General features: G+C 48.0%; 2 protein-coding genes and 2 long non-coding RNA genes across 41 annotated transcripts in view; 1 reads left to right on the forward strand and 3 right to left on the reverse strand.

Moving 5' to 3' along the window:
• Nucleotides 1-71: 71 nt before the first annotated feature.
• LOC147996468 (uncharacterized) lies at nt 72-6,179 on the reverse strand. 4 transcript variants are annotated; one of them, XR_015676699.1, is made up of 5 exons: nt 6,030-6,179; nt 2,684-2,946; nt 2,397-2,473; nt 1,996-2,148; nt 1,253-1,737 (listed from the first exon to the last, which is right to left on the reverse strand). It is a non-coding gene; the product is annotated as an uncharacterized LOC147996468 (long non-coding RNA). The 4 variants fall into 4 exon arrangements; XR_015676698.1 differs by lacking the exon at nt 2,397-2,473 and having other exon boundaries at nt 72-1,737; nt 6,030-6,130; XR_015676697.1 differs by lacking the exon at nt 6,030-6,179 and having other exon boundaries at nt 2,684-4,043.
• Nucleotides 3,317-13,196, forward strand: LOC102547265 (uncharacterized). Of its 12 annotated transcripts, none has more exons than XR_015676691.1 (9): nt 3,317-3,599; nt 4,107-4,338; nt 4,906-5,091; nt 5,535-5,599; nt 6,489-6,635; nt 6,806-6,928; nt 9,862-10,059; nt 11,310-11,607; nt 11,701-11,904. It is a non-coding gene; the product is annotated as an uncharacterized LOC102547265 (long non-coding RNA). The 12 variants fall into 12 exon arrangements; XR_015676685.1 differs by having other exon boundaries at nt 3,326-3,599; nt 11,028-11,607; XR_015676686.1 differs by lacking the exon at nt 3,317-3,599 and adding an exon at nt 3,862-4,011 and having other exon boundaries at nt 11,028-11,607.
• Nucleotides 7,299-10,128, reverse strand: Olfml3 (olfactomedin-like 3). Of its 2 annotated transcripts, none has more exon segments than NM_001107708.1 (3): nt 7,299-8,576; nt 9,070-9,355; nt 9,935-10,128. In NM_001107708.1, coding segments are annotated over 3 exon segments (1,257 nt in total). In that variant the 5' UTR covers nt 10,085-10,128; the 3' UTR covers nt 7,299-7,755.
• Nucleotides 11,896-16,744, reverse strand: part of Hipk1 (homeodomain interacting protein kinase 1) — a 50,398-nt gene continuing 45,549 nt past the window's right edge. For 14 of the 23 annotated variants that reach the window (XM_087629171.1, XM_087629152.1, XM_087629142.1 and 11 more), the window contains 1 exon segment: nt 11,896-16,558. In XM_087629171.1, coding sequence (XP_087485297.1) covers nt 16,070-16,558 — 489 coding nt within the window. In that variant the 3' untranslated portion in view covers nt 11,896-16,069. 23 annotated transcript variants of the gene reach the window in all.

A 16,744-nucleotide genomic window follows, 5' to 3' on the forward strand; every position in this document is an offset into this window, starting at 1 on the left:
ATAAGTACACACACACACACACACACACACACACGCACACACACCACACTATATACATAACACACAACAACAACAATACATTAAAATTTATTTTAAAAAAGAAAGACCACCTTATTCCCACCATATGCTCTTTCTCTACTAATTCCCTCTCTCCTGAAAAGGTAGTCAGGAGAGATGGAGAACAGCTCATTTGATAACTGCAGGTCTGAAACGCAAAAATTCAACAGCCACAAAACAAAAGTCATGTGCACCTGGCCCATAATAAACATCTGTAAGAGGAAATGCAGCTATAATGGTATTAAAAGATCTGTCAAAACCAACAGCAGGATTAAGTCAAAAAAGTCAATAGTGATGACCACAGGGACACACACTGAACAACCGAAATATCTTAGAAAATGATGTAGACAGAAAAAGCCAGGTTTGGAAAACTATGAAACTACACCATACACACCTATGCACATGTACACGTTCTCTGTCTCTGTCTGTCTGTCTGTCTGTCTCTCTCTCTCTCTCTCTCACACACACACACACACACACACACACACACACACACACACACCCCTCTCTAGCAGATTTGGTGCAGGCACAGAGATGACCCCTTTGCTTTCTTCCCTGACTGATAGCTGGTACAAGGGCCATCACTTCCACTCTCAGTGGAAACAGGGTTAACTCTTGATAAATTTGTTCAACTTGTTGGAACTTGTCTATGATCTTTTTAAAAGAATCATTACTGTTTTGAATCATGCTAAACAAAACTTTTCCAAAACGGGGGAAAGGCTTTTCTGGAACAGTCATATTGTTAGTAGCTGCAATTAATTTCTCTCCTATTTGCTGGGAGCTAATGGGTACAGCAGTTGAATTCATCGCGGCCGTTGAGTTTATCAGGATCATGATGGTGTGAGACGTTTCCATCTCCGAACTTTCAGTTCCTGAGACATCTAAAGGTACATGACCATCTTCCCACCCTGCTATGTTCTTAAAATCAGATATTGTTGACAGGCTTAAAGTTGCTAAGATCACCAAGGCTAGAACACAGAAGGCACCTCCACCGCAAGCATAGACCCTAGTTGTCATCTTTTTGCAGGGAGACGGCCAGGAACTCCAGGAGGCCTCTGTTCTGGACAGAAACGAACCACAAGAGCTTCAGGTCACACAGACTCTACTGGAGTGGGTGTGGCACAGATGGAGTATAACGCCCCACAGAAATGACCACCAACACACGGCCCAACAGCAAGACAGCAAGTGGCATGAGCCTGGGCATGAACGTTTATTGAGCACCCACTGGATGCTCTGCTGGATGTCTAATTAGCACTAGCTCATCCACTCCTCACAACTGACCTGTAAGACAGGAAATACCCATGATGCACACAGACAGGATCTGCACAGGAGCACAGGGCTAGCTCATGGCAGAGCAAAGATAGGAATTCAACCCAAGCTCAGGCCTCCAGCTGTTTACACTCCAGCTGTTTACACTCCAGCACACACCTGCAAGACGGATTCCAGCCCCCATGATGATCATCCACATAATCTTAAATGACTTTAATTCTTCTGGTCGGACCTGCCTGCCTCCTGAGATTACGGTGAGGATCCAAGAAGAAAACCATGAACACTTGGCTATTTTCCAAGACCCTGCACATGACAATTCTAACGAGATGTGTGTGCAGGGTCCTGGACCTACTGCTCCAGATTTCTTCACTTAATTCTCATGACAGTCTGTCAGGTTGGAATGACGTCTCCCTGTGGAGAGGAAGAAGTGAGACTCAGTTGGAATAACTTGCTTCAAAGTCACACTGCAGAGAGCGGAAGGCCGACCATGTGGAGCCAGGCTTCAGAGCCCCATCGATTCCCACTGACTTCTGCTGTGTCACTGTTTTCCTCCTCTGGAGCCACAGGGCATAGACCGGTTAGTGTCCCCTGAGGTGTCACCACCATGGGTAGACAGGCATGCCCCTGCAGTAGCTGGTATCACTTTGATGGTCCACCGAGAGCACTTACTGCTTGTCCACAGCGTGCCACTCCTGAGTCAGGTTCTCAGTTCCAGGGATAGCGTGTTCTTCTGGGAATTCAAAGGCTCACGGTGTACTGTGAACGCTAAGTCCATATGCATAAACATTTACTCGTTCCATTCTCTGGGTTCTGCAGTAGGCTCTGAGGACACAAAGATGGACAAATGACAGGCTCCAGAGTGAACAGGTGATCTTAGCAAGGCACCTGACCCGTGTGACAGAGTGTAAATGATCAGAAAGAACACCCAAAGGAGGGGATAACGGGGAACCACCACACCATCTGCACGTTACTGAGTTTACATACGTTGTCTTTACCCCACAGGAAGAATCCTACTGAGTGAATATTATTTTCTTGATTTAAATAACTTGTATCAAAGGGCAGATTCTGACCTGAAACTCTCCCCAAGGTTCTCTGACTTCAAAGATTTTGTAATGTGTGGGTCGCCTCTGAAAACAATAAACTCCAGCTACAATGGAATGAAAAGACACCATCATTATATTAGGTTTTGTCACTTTGACCAAATACCTGAGGCTTTGGTCCAGGGTAAGGTAGCCTGGCTTCGTTAGGCAACGCGTGGGGGTCATGTGGTGGAGTAAAAGTAGTCTTTGAGATGGCTGAGAAGAGAGAGGAAGGGGCTTGGAGCTCAATTCTCCACAGGCTAATGCCACAGACTCACCTCCTTGAACTAGGAAGGTGCCAAAGCCCTTCCTAGTGACATCATCTGGGGACCAAGTCTTCAGTACTTTGCAGGGCCGTTCAAGATGCAAACTGCATGGACTAGAGTGGCTCAGTGGCTGCTCTTCCAGACTCGTTTCCACTTCCCGACACCCACTTGGTGGCTCACAACCTTCTGTAACTTAAATTCCAGGGACTCCAACACCCTCTTCTGGTTTCAAAAGGTCAGCAGGCATGCAAACGATGCGCGGACAAACACGCAATCTAAATACCCATTTACATAAAACAAAACAAATTTTAAAGATCCAAACTGTAACAGTCGTGAAGGAATAGAACAGGAGAGCAAGTGTCTTTGTTGGGGCAGAAATCTCGGCTCGCGACTGGACAAACCACACCAGGCCAACATGGTTGCCAAGTGGAGAGGGTTAATGAGAGAAGGGTAGAAGAGGAGTAAAGGTCGGCCATGAGCACGTGGAGGGAAGGGGATTGGGGAAGGGGGAGAGGGCAAGAGCAAGAGAGCAAGAGAGTGAGGAGGGGACAAGCAGTGTCAGGCACAGTTGTCTGTTGCCAGGTAACTGTGGGGCGGAGCATACCCAGCTGTTGCCAGGTAACTGTGGGGGTGGAGCTTAGACAGAATGCTAACAGTCTTGGCTGTGTGGAAGGCACCATGGAGGAGGCATGGCTTGAGTGAGGTTGGGCAGGGCGAGTCACAGGCCCGCCACGGGTTCTTTCGTTATTCTAGTTAGTTTCCTGGATTATGCTCAAGGGAGACTATCCTCCAGGGACGTGGCTCTTTTCCTGGAAGCTCAGGCATGGAACTACTGTTTGTTGGGAGACAGGATGAAGATAAGCCACTGGATTGTAGGAAACAAACACAGTCATTCTGGCTTAAACAACCAGCCAACCGAAACAAGGAGGTATTCAGACACTTTGTGGGACCTATGAGGTAGCATGTGCTGTGCACCCCGACCCCCAAGAGAGATGACTGTGAGCAGGCTGTGACCACTGACCAGGGCCAGCCCCTCTTCCCTGCCTGTTTCTCTACAAATGGCCTGCAGACTTGCTTTGACCCTCTCTCTGCAGTAGACAAAAGCATCTCCAAACAGAAGACTTTTTTTTTTTTTAAATTGGAGAGGGAGAGTGCCCAGATCTAAATTCTCTGATCTGTCATTTCTAAAGTGCCCAGAAAGGAGAATCTGACTTGTTCCTCCATGAGCATCTGAGCTGTGGTCAGGGAATCTGTTCTCAGAGAGGCAAATATTCAAGGGGGGTAGACCCCAGAGGCCCCGTGAACTGTTCTGCAAAGGGAGGTGGCCGTCGGTGGTTCTGGTGAGCTGGGGCTGGGAGTGCTCCCTTGTTCCCTTCTCCCTCTGCTGCCCTTTCGATGATACACACCAGCATCTACGTTTCATTCTTCTGTGCAGTTATTAAATCCATAAATAAAGACTTAATCTCCGAAGCTCTGCCTTGTGAGTCTAGGCATTAAAGAGGGGGAGGAGAGATGCCGCCGCAGTTAGAACATTGGCTGCTCTCGGCGAGGACCTGGATTCAATTCCCAGCACCCGCATGACCTCACAACCATCTGTAGCTGCAGTTTCAGAGGTCCAACACCCTCTTCTGGACTCTGGGCACCAGGCATGCACTGTATACACCCAGGTAAAACCATCCACACACATAAATGAAAGAGGAAAGAGAAGGGTGTGTGAGAGTGTGTTTACCAGCTTCGGTGGCTGGCAGTGGTTGTGCCATCCTCTCCCAGGCTGCTGGCACCAAGAACTACAAGGTAGGTAGGTCTTGCCCTCTAGCTGAAGAAATGGTGGGCTTACCAAGAGCATGCTGTAAAGCAGCCAGACAGGCTGGGTAGCAAGCCCTAGAGACCCCATGGAAAGGCCAGGAGGAGGAATACTAGAGTAGTCTCAGCAGCTCTCAGAAGGCTCTATGTTGACCTAAGCCAGCTAGAAAGTAAGAGACTGTGGAAAGGGCCACTCCCAGAGCCTCAGAACAGGCACCGGAACAAGGACAGGAAGGAGGGCCTGGAAAATCTGAGGCTGAAGGAGGAAGCGAGGGAAAGGACTCTGGTTCCCGATTAGCTCAGGCACCTCACAGAAGAAACAGTGACAGCTGGTTCAATGTCACTCTCTGTGTCTCTGCCCCACCCTCCCCACTACCCGGGGTTCTCGGGCCTCCAGCAACTGGAAGGGACAAGTATTTCCTTCTCTCTAGTAGGCACCAAGGAGGCAAGCACAATGAAAACAAAAAGGAGAGCTTTAAATGGTGAGGCAGAAAATTTGGGCCCTGGAGTGGGATGAGAAGGTCCTCCCAGCCCTGACTCCTGATGGCAGAGCACAGCTGGACCAATAGTCAAAAGTACAGTGTCTCCAGAGCTGGAACCCTTCCTGACTTCTCATGGTAGGTATTCTCTGGCCTGGGATTGGGGGAAATGTGGAACTTCTTTGTGGGCTTTCAACCTCACTCTTCTCCAGTAGGGTCTTTGTCTCCCATGTTCATTTAGCCAACTAGAGGTTACAGCCTGTTTCAGCTAAGGGGAGGCCTGGGAGGTCTGGGGGTGGGAAAGGCTGTTTTTGATGGGATTCAGCCACCAAGACTGTTTCCTTGAGCAGCAGATAGTTTCATTTAATGAATTTGGACAATTCACGAGATCTACCCACACACTACCTCTCAGCTTCTGAACGACTTCCAAAATAACCCCCAGCCATTTGCAAGAGCCAAAATGGGGGGAGACCATCTCCGCCCTTTCACATAAGTCTATGCAAGCCTTTCCAAGGAAATTTTCAAACAAATCAACAACAAAAAACAAATGCCAGTGTTTTTTTTTTTTCTTTCCCATTAAGGACTCTGACAAACAAAGACATCACAAGCACACACCTGTTCGAAGGACCCAGGCTGTAGCAAACGGGTGAGATATTAAAGATAAATCCATGCACTTCTTCCCACACTGACACTGTTTACAGACACCACCTGAGCTAGCCTCATTAGGGGCATCAAAAAGCCACCCCTATATCAACCAAACTCCATAGACCCAGGTCCACCCTCTAGGCACACAGCCCACTGGGAAGGAGACAAGTGCTACTGCCATGTCAACATATACACGCAGTTGCATATGGTCACACAACACACACAGAGTTCCAGACAGTGCCCTTCTCGGTCTTTCTCATACACGCAATCCCATACGGTTACATGCACACAGCCTAATAGAGCCATTCATTTGTACACATGCAGCCTCAGGGTACCCCAGTCTCACACACAGCCATAGCCAACTCATAGCGACGCATAGATGCGCGCACACACATTACACATGCACGCAGTGCCACAGCGCCACACTGCACCTTTTCGTCCCCTGGACCTGCTCTCAAGGCCTCCACGGAGAACTCCCTCCTCCACGGCCCTCCTATATGCCCTGCTTTGCAACCAGATGTTCCGTGGGCAGACCCCTCTGTGGGCTGACAGGTGGTGATTACTGTCGCCAGCCCCACATTAGGAGAGAATTGAATGGGAGAGGCCCCCACCCGCCTCAGGCTCCCTACAATAGCGCCTTTGTGATGTGCCTTGCTGCCTTTCTTTCCTCTTCCTCACCAACCTACGTCAGGAGCAGCTCTGCCTGTGGAGAGAAGAAAGACAGACAAAAGGAGGAGTGCTGACTGATCCACCCCATCCTGGGGTGGAAGGAGGGAGGGCTCTACTTGGGAGAGAAGGCTGTGTTCCTGTCCCCCTTCCTCCCCGGGTAATAACCCCGAGGGCTGCCTGAGGTAAACTCCCCCACTGAACCCAGGGCTTTTATCCATCAGCAAGCCTCATACGACTGTGAGCTGAACATGGAGATGAGGCCTGGGAAGGGACATCATGCAGAGACCAGCAGGTTCCCAGAGATGGAGTCCAAAGCCTATCGCTCCTCCAATCCTTCCTGGATTGGCCCCTGCAGTCCGGTGCACAAGGTTAGGCTGTTAGACCAGCAGGGGTTAAGTTTCCAGGACTCCAGCTTCCAGGACTGGGGTAGGAGGGTGGGCAGCTGAGGGTGGAGAGAAGGAAAGTAGGGATGTGTTAGGGAACTGGTGAGACCAACATCTGGGATGGTCACTGCCCCTCCTCCCTGCCCAAACCGCAGACACTGTGGCAGCAGGAAAATCGGAGCGGCTCAGACCAAGGATTGTGCAACCCAGACCCAGGAAGAGTCAGTGCTGGAGGTGGGAGCGAGGACCTGGGCTCAGAGACAGAATCCTCTTCAAAGGTGAGACTAGACACACGTGTGTACCGCACACTAGTTTTTACACTAGACTTTAGTAAGATCCACTTTCTGGTTGAAAATCCACCGAGAACTGGAATGGGAAGCCCTGGCTCTGCGCCCCAGTGTCCAGCAGTTAGAGTCTGCGCGCCATTGCTGGTTCTCTGTGGCTGCTGTAGAGCACAGTGGGCGTGGAGGGGGAGGCCTTTTGTCCAACCTCCTACAGTGCCCCACAGTAACTAGAGAAGTTCCCAAGGGAGCCAAGAGAGGCCAGCCAAGCCCTAACGTGGCTAAGGAGTAGAGACTAGAGGCAGGAGGAGAAAAGCAGAGCCATGAGAACTCTGATCCCTGGGCTATCCCAAACACACGAGAGAGGAGTGGTGGGTTTTCCTTTTAATGCAAAATGTTGCCATACAGAGTGATGTGAGGAAAGCCCCATTTGCCCCTACACTGGAGGGCTGAGGGAGGGAGGGCAGTGTTGTCTCTGAGTTTCCCCCCTTGGGTCACACTGAGGGCAAGAATACTGTCGCCTGCTGTCTGGGGTTGACCCTAACCAAAGGACAGGGCTCTCAGTTTGGAACTAAACTTTGTGGACACAGAGCAGGAGAGAGCAGGAGTGAAGATTTAAGGTGTTTGCTGTTTACTTCTAAAAACTACTCAAGATCTGGAGTTCTGCATAAACCAGAGGGGCTATGAGAATTTGGTTGGCTGTCGTTTAAAAATTAGGGTAAATGAGCCAGCACCATTGGCCATCATTTTGAAGAATGATCTTCAGGAGATCTCACAGGAATATAAATGTCTGGGCATAAGAATCAAAAGCACAAGGCTAGCTCTTAAACTTCCTCCTCCTTCTTCTTCATCTCCAGCTTGTAGACAATCTGGTAGCCATCGTCCCAGGCATACAGCTGGCGCTCACGGGGGTTATAGCGAAGGCTGGCATGGGCACCATATCGGCGTGGAAAATAGGAGAGTGCTGCCCTTTCAGGGGTGAGAGTACCACTGGCATCAAAGGAGCACTGAATACGAGCTCTACTGGCAGGACGTGTGTTATAGACCACGTACAGGGTCCCACAGATGACGAACGCAGCCTCTGCATTCTCTCTGGGACACGGCGTGTCCCACTGCTGCTCTGTGTCGAGCGTCTGTGGGTCTAACTTGGCTAGACACAAATGCCTGTCATCTTCCCGAGTGGCATAGACAGCCCAAAGGCCCTCCTCATCAGCTGCCAGGTCGATATATGTGTCTACTGTCAGCCCGTAGGGGGGTATCAGTCTCTCTGCAGGGAACACTGAGCTGTCCACCACTGTTCGGTTTGCCAAGTGAAATTTGATCAGCTGCAGAGTATTCTCCAACTCACCACCCCCTCCAGCTCCTCCAGGAGGCCTTCGAGCATAATAAAGGAAGCCACCATACACCAGCTGTCCTGTGCCTACCCAGGGGAAGGGCACCCGAATTCGGGAGGCTTTGCGGGCAGCCATGGTGAGGGTGAAGTCACGCAACCTCGGGAAGACGAAGGCCGTGTCGTTCTGCGTGCCGTCTAACACATAGATCTTCTCTGCTGGCCCCAGTGGATCCTTGGTCCATAGGCCAGCTGAGCCACCAAACCGCTTCAGGATCTTCATTGACCTCACCTGAGAGATTGTGTAGCTACAGTCTGGTGGGGAAGAGGAAAGGCAGGAGAAGGAAGTAGAGGCCAAGAGTTAGACATGTATATCAGGAACTTCCCCCAGGGAGGGCCATCTAGAGAACAGAGACATTTTTCTGTGCATGTGTCCACTCGTGGAGGGTTGAGAGATGGTGTACAATAAAGGATGGAGCTCTAGAAACTCTCCATGGATTTGTCATTAGGGGTTTCCTTGAAGCATATTCTGAAAGATAGAGCTATGGTGGCTTGGGACAAGAAGAAAAGCAGGGGGCTGGAGAGATGGCTCAGTGGTTAAGAGCAGTGGCCGCTCTTCCAGAGGTCCTGAGTTCAAATCGGAGCAACCACATGGTGGCTCACAACCATCTGTAACGAGATCTGATGCCCTCTTGTGGTGTGTCTAAAGGCAGCCACAGTGTACTCATATATAATAAATAAATCTTTTTAAAAACAAGAAAAGCAGGAAAGGGGAGTTCTGAGATTGAACCTCTGTGAGGTCACTTACCTGTCACCATATCGTATTTCTCATTTCTCCGGCCCTTGCCTTTGGTTCCAGGGCCTCCAGTCACCTTCTCATCCAGTTCTACACAGGGCAAAGCTGGGTTCTGTGTCTCCAGGTAGTCTACTTCCCGTTCAAGACGGTCCACTCTTCCTGAAATGCTGTCTGCCTCGGTTCTGAGTGTTTCCCGCTCCTTCTCTGCCACCTCCAGTAGAGGCAGCATCTTGTTTTTGAAGTCCCGAAGCTCAGCAGCATGCCGACTGCTCTGATCCTGGCACTGTGCCAGCCGCTCCTGACGGGCCGGGGAAACCAGAGAAGGGGCGGGCTGCAGGGCTATAACTCCCAGGCAAGCAAAGGCCCTACCGGGGAGATGGAACCAGGAAAGGGACAAGCTCAGCCATGCTCCCACAGCAAAGGAGACTAGTCAGTACTACCATCCCTATCAAAGAACCTGGCTTAATTCACCTCAGCCTGTGTTCTCAGTGAACTGAGACTCCTGGAAATTAGGATGTTACAGACTTCAAACTCTTCAAAAGCGAGCAGATGTGGGGTGCGGGGAAGAAACAGACAGGAAGTTGCAGGCAGATTGCCTGGGAAGCTTGAACAATATAGCCAGACAGTTCTTAGATGCAGCCCGATTCTGACTCCCATTTCCCGTCCCCTTATTCCATCTAATCCTGAGGGAAATGTGTTGCATTTATTTGCTGGACAACTGTTTTATGTTGGGGAAATAATTGTAATTAGGAGGCTTACTCGTCATTAAAGACTTCTTACACAGTCCGATCTTGTCACTCCCAGAGCCCTGACAACTAGCTGCACCTATAGACGTGGAATCATCCCGGGCGGTCGAGAAGAGAAACAAGTCCCTCACCTCTAAGGCAGCTAGTCGGCGTTCCATGTACTCCACAAGGTGGTGCTGCTGTCCCTGAAGGGGTCCCGGCCATGACAAAAGGAAGAAGAGGAGCAGAGGAGCACTGGGCCCCATGGCAGCCTTAAGTAAGGCCAGAGTAGGAGTGTGCATTCGGCCTCTTTCTCTCCAGCCCGTTAGGTTTGGGGGCGGGGAGGGGGCGGGGCCTCTTTCCCATCTCTCACTACTCTGGAATGCTTTCAGTCTCTTTACAACCCCCCACCCGCTCCTTCCCGCCTGGACTGATCAAACACAGATGGCCCCTTTGCACAGTGGCCAGAAGCCCTAACTACCAGCAGCTTAGACTTGTGAGCTCCTCAGGAAGGGGAAGCAAGAGAAGGCAATCTGAAGGCAAAGGCCTTCTGGAAAAACAGCAAGCTGCAGGAAGCTGAGACCCCAGGAAAACTCAGCAAACCCATTCGTTTTAGGAGAGGGCTCCCAGTGCTGACTTAGTAAGAAAGCAACACCCTTCATTAACCCATCCCTTCTCCAGCAATAACAGAACGGATTTTCTGCCTTGTTCAGTGAAGCTAGAAACACAGGAGATGAGGTTTGAGGGGGTGGGGGTTGGGGGCAAAAGGCAGTCAAACGTCTATAGCTCATTGGCGCCACCTTGTGCTGAGCATCTGGGGCCATCTCCCATGGCAAAGAAATCAGGCTAGGACTGTGGAAAATCTCTACCAAAGCAACCCAAGTGGGTTCCCTATAGACTACCAAATCTCTTGATTTAGCCCAAGGAAAGGAATATAAAACTGAACCCGGAGGTTGTTGAGAAGTGGAGGTGGTTTTTAGTTTTTTCAAGCTAGCTGACTTAAATTAGGACCTGAGGGCTCCTTGACTTTCTAGGTATTCCCAAAACATGGATTTAGGGGAGAAACCCGAAACAAAATGTATGACATAGACTAAGCCAAAACATATCCTGACTTTCCCATCACTGGGAGAGAACAGACTGTTAATCATCTCTCTTGGTGATGGTTCAGGAGGGTGTTTCTAGGTACTTCTCATTTCTTGAACTTCTATTTTTTAGTTACATACACTTTTATGTGTCTGTATACAGGCATGTACATGTAACACAGGTACCTGTGGAGACCAGAAAAGGGCATCACATCTTCCAGAGCTGAGTTACTGACCGGAGACCGAGCTACCTGACTGGTTGCTGAGCACTGAGCTGGCTCCTCTCCTGAGAGAGCAGTACACTCTAACCACTGAGCCTTCTCTCCAGCTCCTACCCAGCTAAAGCTGCAGGAGAGTTAGGCAGAACAGATATCAAGAGAAGTCAGACAGCATTTACTCAGGATCTGCTGTGATTAATCTAGACAAGTTGCTGTTTCTTTTTCAGAAGAAAATTTTGTGCACTTTGGAATCAAGAAAAATTGAATCAGAGGTCCCCCTTGTTTTTAAAGACTTCGTTTATGTGTCTGTGTGGATATGCATGTTCATGCCCACATAGGCCAGAGCCCTGCAGCTGGAGTTATAAATCACTTGTGAGAGGTCTGATTGGGGGCTGGAATGGAGCCCAGACCCTCCACAAGAGCAGCAAGTGCATTACCACAGAGCCATCTCTCAAGGCTCAGATTCTTCTTTAAAGAGGTGACAGCTCTAAGAGGGCCAAAGGAGAGAAACAAAAACATCTTCCTGTAAGTTTCATCTCCACTGTGCTGATTTGAATGTTTGGTGTCACAAGCTAGGAAATGAAGTTAATTTGTTTATCTCCGGCCATTCTTTCCAAGGGGTCAGAGGCAGGAGTCCAGCATCCTCGGAGACATCTCGGGAAGTACTTCCTACAAAACTGTATTCATTTCCATTATGAAGATGCAGACAAGGTGTTCTAACGTGACAGTGTTCTCCTCGAGTTCAAACAGAGTGTTTAGCCATTTATTGGTCCCCTTTATGCTCCAACACAGAATTAAAAACAGCCACAGTCAGAAAATTTACCCATTTTATTGATGCATTGCAATTGCTCTACTTTTTTTTACCATATTATGTAGAAAATACTGAAAATACAAGCTACTTTGTAAAACCAAAGACAACAACAAATCCAAAGATAAACTATGTTTTACACAATGGACCCTTTTCCCAGTTAGTATTAAATTTTAAATAGCTATTTCTTTTGTTAAAATGATTATTTTACATACTCCCTAAGTACACCTGCATTACGAACATAGATCAGTAATTCTCAGAACTACCTGTTTCTAGAAGCTTGTTGTAAAAGGAAGCACACAACCAGAAAAGGGAGAAAGAAAAAAGTTTAAACCACACACAGTAACTAGCATATCAAATACATTTAATAAAGTAGGAATTCCATTGCAATATCAAGGATTCAAAGCAGAAATACTAACATTACATATAATGTACATATAATGTACTGCTACATATAGTGAGATTATTTTTCAAGCTGAATTGAAACCACACATTATATAAAGTTTACCAACAAACAACCATGGAAACATGGAGACATGCTGCACCATCCATCAGTTAAAAAAAGTCAAAATACAAAGCAGGCTTGGCCATTCCTGTCACCGAGGGGCAATTTCATTTCCTACCCTAAAACAAACCATCTCAACTAATAGATTTCTGCAGAATAAAACACGTGTTCCGTGCTGGCCTGGCTAAGCCCCTCTAGTGGAGGATGGTGAATGAGAAACCACAAAGCAGGCTGTGAATGGCCAGAATTGTTTGAAATGGGGTTCTAATTCCAGGGGGTGGCATTTCAGCGGGACATGACAAGGGTAACCATCTCCTAGTTGCAACAGGGAACTCTGCAGTGACTTAGTGTCCTGGTGCGGCTATGCAACCCTTTCCACTGCCTCTCTCACCTGGGGAGGGAGAAACTGGAAATGCAAGTTCTAAGAGAGGGTTTAAAGCCTTAAGCAGTTCCAAGGTCAGGCAATGCTGACCCAGCTCACCCACTCGCTATGTTCATAGGGTTTCCCTCCATGCCATCAGGGCAAGCAGTGAATGTTAAGCCCCAGGACGGAATGAATGTAAAGCCATGTGTGGCACATACACATTCAGCAGACACAGTGGGTTATCTAGGAATCTGAGATGTCACTTACAGAGTGACAACCTCAGAGTCTGTACAGGCACTGCTAGCCGATGCTTCAGGGAATGATGCAAACTCCTAGGCATCCTCTTTTCCCATGAATTTAAGACTCCCATCTTCAATAACTGCTTATTGGATGAGTTAGGGGGCAGGGGCAGGGTTGGTTGGTTTTTTCCCTGCATCTCATTCCTACAAAAACAATAATAAATCTTGTCCCTTGTAGAGAAAAGATAAGGTACAAAAAAATGTTTGACTAGAAACAAGAACTGTATTTAAATAGGAAAACCAGAATGCTGGGGGGAAGAAGACACAAAGATCGCACACAGATTGACTTAAACTGTACAACACTAGTGACGAACTACACAGATGCGTGGTTATCTCAACCAACAGACTGCTGAATGCACAGCTTAATATAATGATTAAAGGAAAGACAACAACACACACCATGTTCCTGGCAGGCTGTACTGACTACCTGCCCTGCCCTGGAAACCCTTACTCCCCATGATGAAGAAACTCCAAGTTCGTTGACAGCTCCTCGGTGTTTCTCCTGGTTCAGAGCTTCCTTGCCCAGGCTCCATGAAACCCCCCATCTCCATCCTGCACCTCCCTGACACCATCTCTACACAACACCAATCCTAGAATTACCACTCAAATATAGTTTTCAGTTCAGGTGGACCACATCTGTAGCTTAGGGTTAACCTTCTCCCCACAAATCCTTCATGGGCAAGACTGTCCCCATCCCTAGTACCTTCAACTTGACCCAAATCCATGAAGGAGTTGAGTACTAGGACAATTTCACAGCTTGAAGGGCCCCAAGAACATACATGTTACAAAGAAACCTCGGGAGTCTTGGTGACTCAAGAGGCTTTGCTTTCTTTGTCATATTTGTCATTGATTAAGAAACCTCTCTGTGAGCTTCTTGTCACCAGATATTCTACAAAACCCTTCTTGTAATATGGGGGCATATTAAGCAATACAACAGGCTCTTTGGTATAAACACATCTGTTACATGCTTTAAAAAAAAAGGCAAAGTTTACCAGTAACAACAACCAACTATGCACAAAAAGGACTATCACATGGAAAAGAGAAAGAGGAATCCCATCCTAAGTGATTGCACAAATCTTCAAATATGCATATTTAGCACTGGCTTCACTGCTCTCACCTGCTTCCTGAACTCTCACAGAAGCCAGGTAGCAAGGCACAGTGAGAGAGCCATATTGGGGATGCTTCTGTGAGAACTGAGCTGAAGGTCCAAAGTGGACCAGGACAGAGGTGGCAGGAAAGGAGAAAAGCTGCAGCCTTGATGTCTCACTGTCGGTAGGGAGACTGAGAACAACGCAGTTACACAACACAGCTACTAAACCTGTTCTGGTAAATCCCAGTGAACAGCTTGGGGTCCGCTGGGGCTTGCTGGTCATCCTAAGGCAAGCTCACTGTAAACTCTATTAACCACTACATTATCATATAAGGCACTACAATAAGGGAAGAGAGGAGAGGAGGAAGGAAAAGACACACACTGAACAACTCCTCACCAGACACACCTGTGCAAAACAACCCCACGGGTCTCCTCTCTGCGGCAATGCCCCTCACTCAGCACTACAGTAATACGCTCTAACAGAACTGCAGTTAGATCACACACATTCCAACAAGTATCAGTTCATTTTGGTTTAAATACAATGGAGACAGAATCCATCTCCGGGGTAACACTGCAGGATCAGATACACACTAATACACAGTTCAAGTGTAATCACTACACATCTGATTACAAATAACATTTTGGGTTAGAGGAAAAATTGTTATATTTCTTCTAATCAATATGTACATATTTAATTATGCAAAATATTAAAACACCACCATTACAAAACTTCTAAAATATTTTTAAATTCAGTAATAAACTTTTAAAATATTTTCTGCAGTTCCTACATGCACTTATTATATAAGTCTTAGTAAGAGAGCATTCAATTTGCTGTTGGCATACAAAGGAAGCTACTTTAAAGTATAAAAGCTATACACTACTTATCTGGTTTTAGTTTCTTTAGCTTTCCCCTCCAATAAGCCACATGAAACAGAAGGGAGAGATGAGGAAAACACAGAAGTGTATTGTTCAAAATTCATAGAAATCTTAGGCAATGTTCGTCAGTGCCAGCATCTCATCCTAGAGAGAGATTTTTGTGAACTATTGTAAGCAAAACACCACCATACATTTACCACCTCCCTGGCTTTTCTAGTACAAGATAAGTTAAACCAGAGAGAGAAGGAGGACTTTAAAACAATAATCTAAGAAAGAATTCACGGTGCTTCATTTAAAATGAATCGTGGTGGGCACAGTCCTCGCACGAGTCACCAGCAAGCACTGGGCTGCTTTTCAGTGCTGCTCTAACGAGTGCAGCAGCTGCTGTTCAGGTCCCAGGGCTCGGCTAGGGCCACTGAACTCCTGACAACTGTCCGACAGGGATAGCACAACACGAAAACTAAAGCAATATATGTGTCGATGTGCCACGAGCAAAGATCAGCTCTTGAGGAGAAATGCCTGACAGTAAAGTACAGCCTTGCCGAAGCTGCTTTTAAAACAAAAGGCAAGGAAGTCTTCCTTTTTTAGTTTTTTTAAACAAACAAAAAGTAATGACTCTTTCTCATCTGTTACAAGATTTCAAATCTTTTATCAGCATTTTCCCTCATAAAGGGCTTTACTTCTTCTGAAAACATTTATAAAAAACCAGGTCAACGAGACCAAATGTATGACAGGTGACTTCAGAGCGACCTTTCTTCCTCCGTAACTGCAGAAGACGGGCTTCTGAGCTCTTCCAACGTCCAAAATTGCTGTCACAAGAATAAAGAATTAAAAACCAGGGCAGACTTGGGAGACTACAACAATGCAGTCAACACTGACTGAGAGCTGTTTCCCAGAGAAAAGCCTTCTGCTTCAGTGGGCCCCTGCAGAACAACGAGCTGCTGGCTAGTAACTTCCAAGAGGAGACAATGGAGGCTCTCAGCAGAGCCCATGAAGAACTCAGGGCTAGTAGCAGGCAGCCAGGAGCCTCCCTCGTGCTCATCAACTACAAATAAGAATACTGACTGATCTTGGTAGGACTCAGCGGGTATCCAGTGTAAATTGTTGAGCCTCGGGAAGACCCAATGTAGGACTGAGTGGCAAACTGGTGTTGGTACTGAGCAGGGGCCACACTGGCAGAGGTGAGGAGGCTAGGCCCAACACTGACAGGAACCTGATGCACCAGAGTGCTGGGGTGGGTGGTATAAGCTGCAGCATGCCTTGAGGAACCCTGGGGGGAGAAAAGATGAGCAATGGAACTGGTGGAACCCAATGCAGCAGCAGAAGTGGGGGCAGCGTACGTATACAGGTGAGGCTGGCTTGGCAGGTGAGCAGGGGCTGGGGCCAAATGTGGGTGCCCCGTCGAGTGCAGTGGGCTGCCATGCTGGAAGGCGTAGGGGGCTTGGGAGAGCGGGGCCACAAATGCCTGCTGTCTGCGGGGAGCAGGGTTGCTGCTTCTTTCCTGCGAGGTTGAAGCTGACGATGACTGCTGGTTCTGGAAGGAGGAAGAAGGGAATGAGGAATCGAGGTCACACTGGTTCATGGCGCCAAAGGCCTTGAGGTTCTGACATGGACTGTCTCTGGACCGCCTGTCAGGCAATGGAAGCTAACGGAGACAACTCTGCCTCTGCCTCTTGGAAGGACAGATTCTAACTGAGCTCGAGAAAGCAACAGTTTGCTC

Source organism: Rattus norvegicus, chromosome 2 (genome assembly GCF_021556685.1).
Source record: "Rattus norvegicus strain SHRSP/BbbUtx chromosome 2, alternate assembly SHRSP_T2T, whole genome shotgun sequence".
NCBI lineage: Eukaryota > Metazoa > Chordata > Mammalia > Rodentia > Muridae > Rattus > Rattus norvegicus.

Coding starts and splice junctions, on each gene's coding strand:
- Olfml3 (XM_087624514.1), bottom strand. CDS start 9,286: ATGCTGCCTCTACTGGAGGTGGCAGAGAAGGAGCGGGAAACACTCAGA. Junction 8,577..9,069: donor GAAATACGATATGGTGACAG/GTAAGTGACCTC, acceptor CTTCCCCACCAG/ACTGTAGCTACACAATCTCT.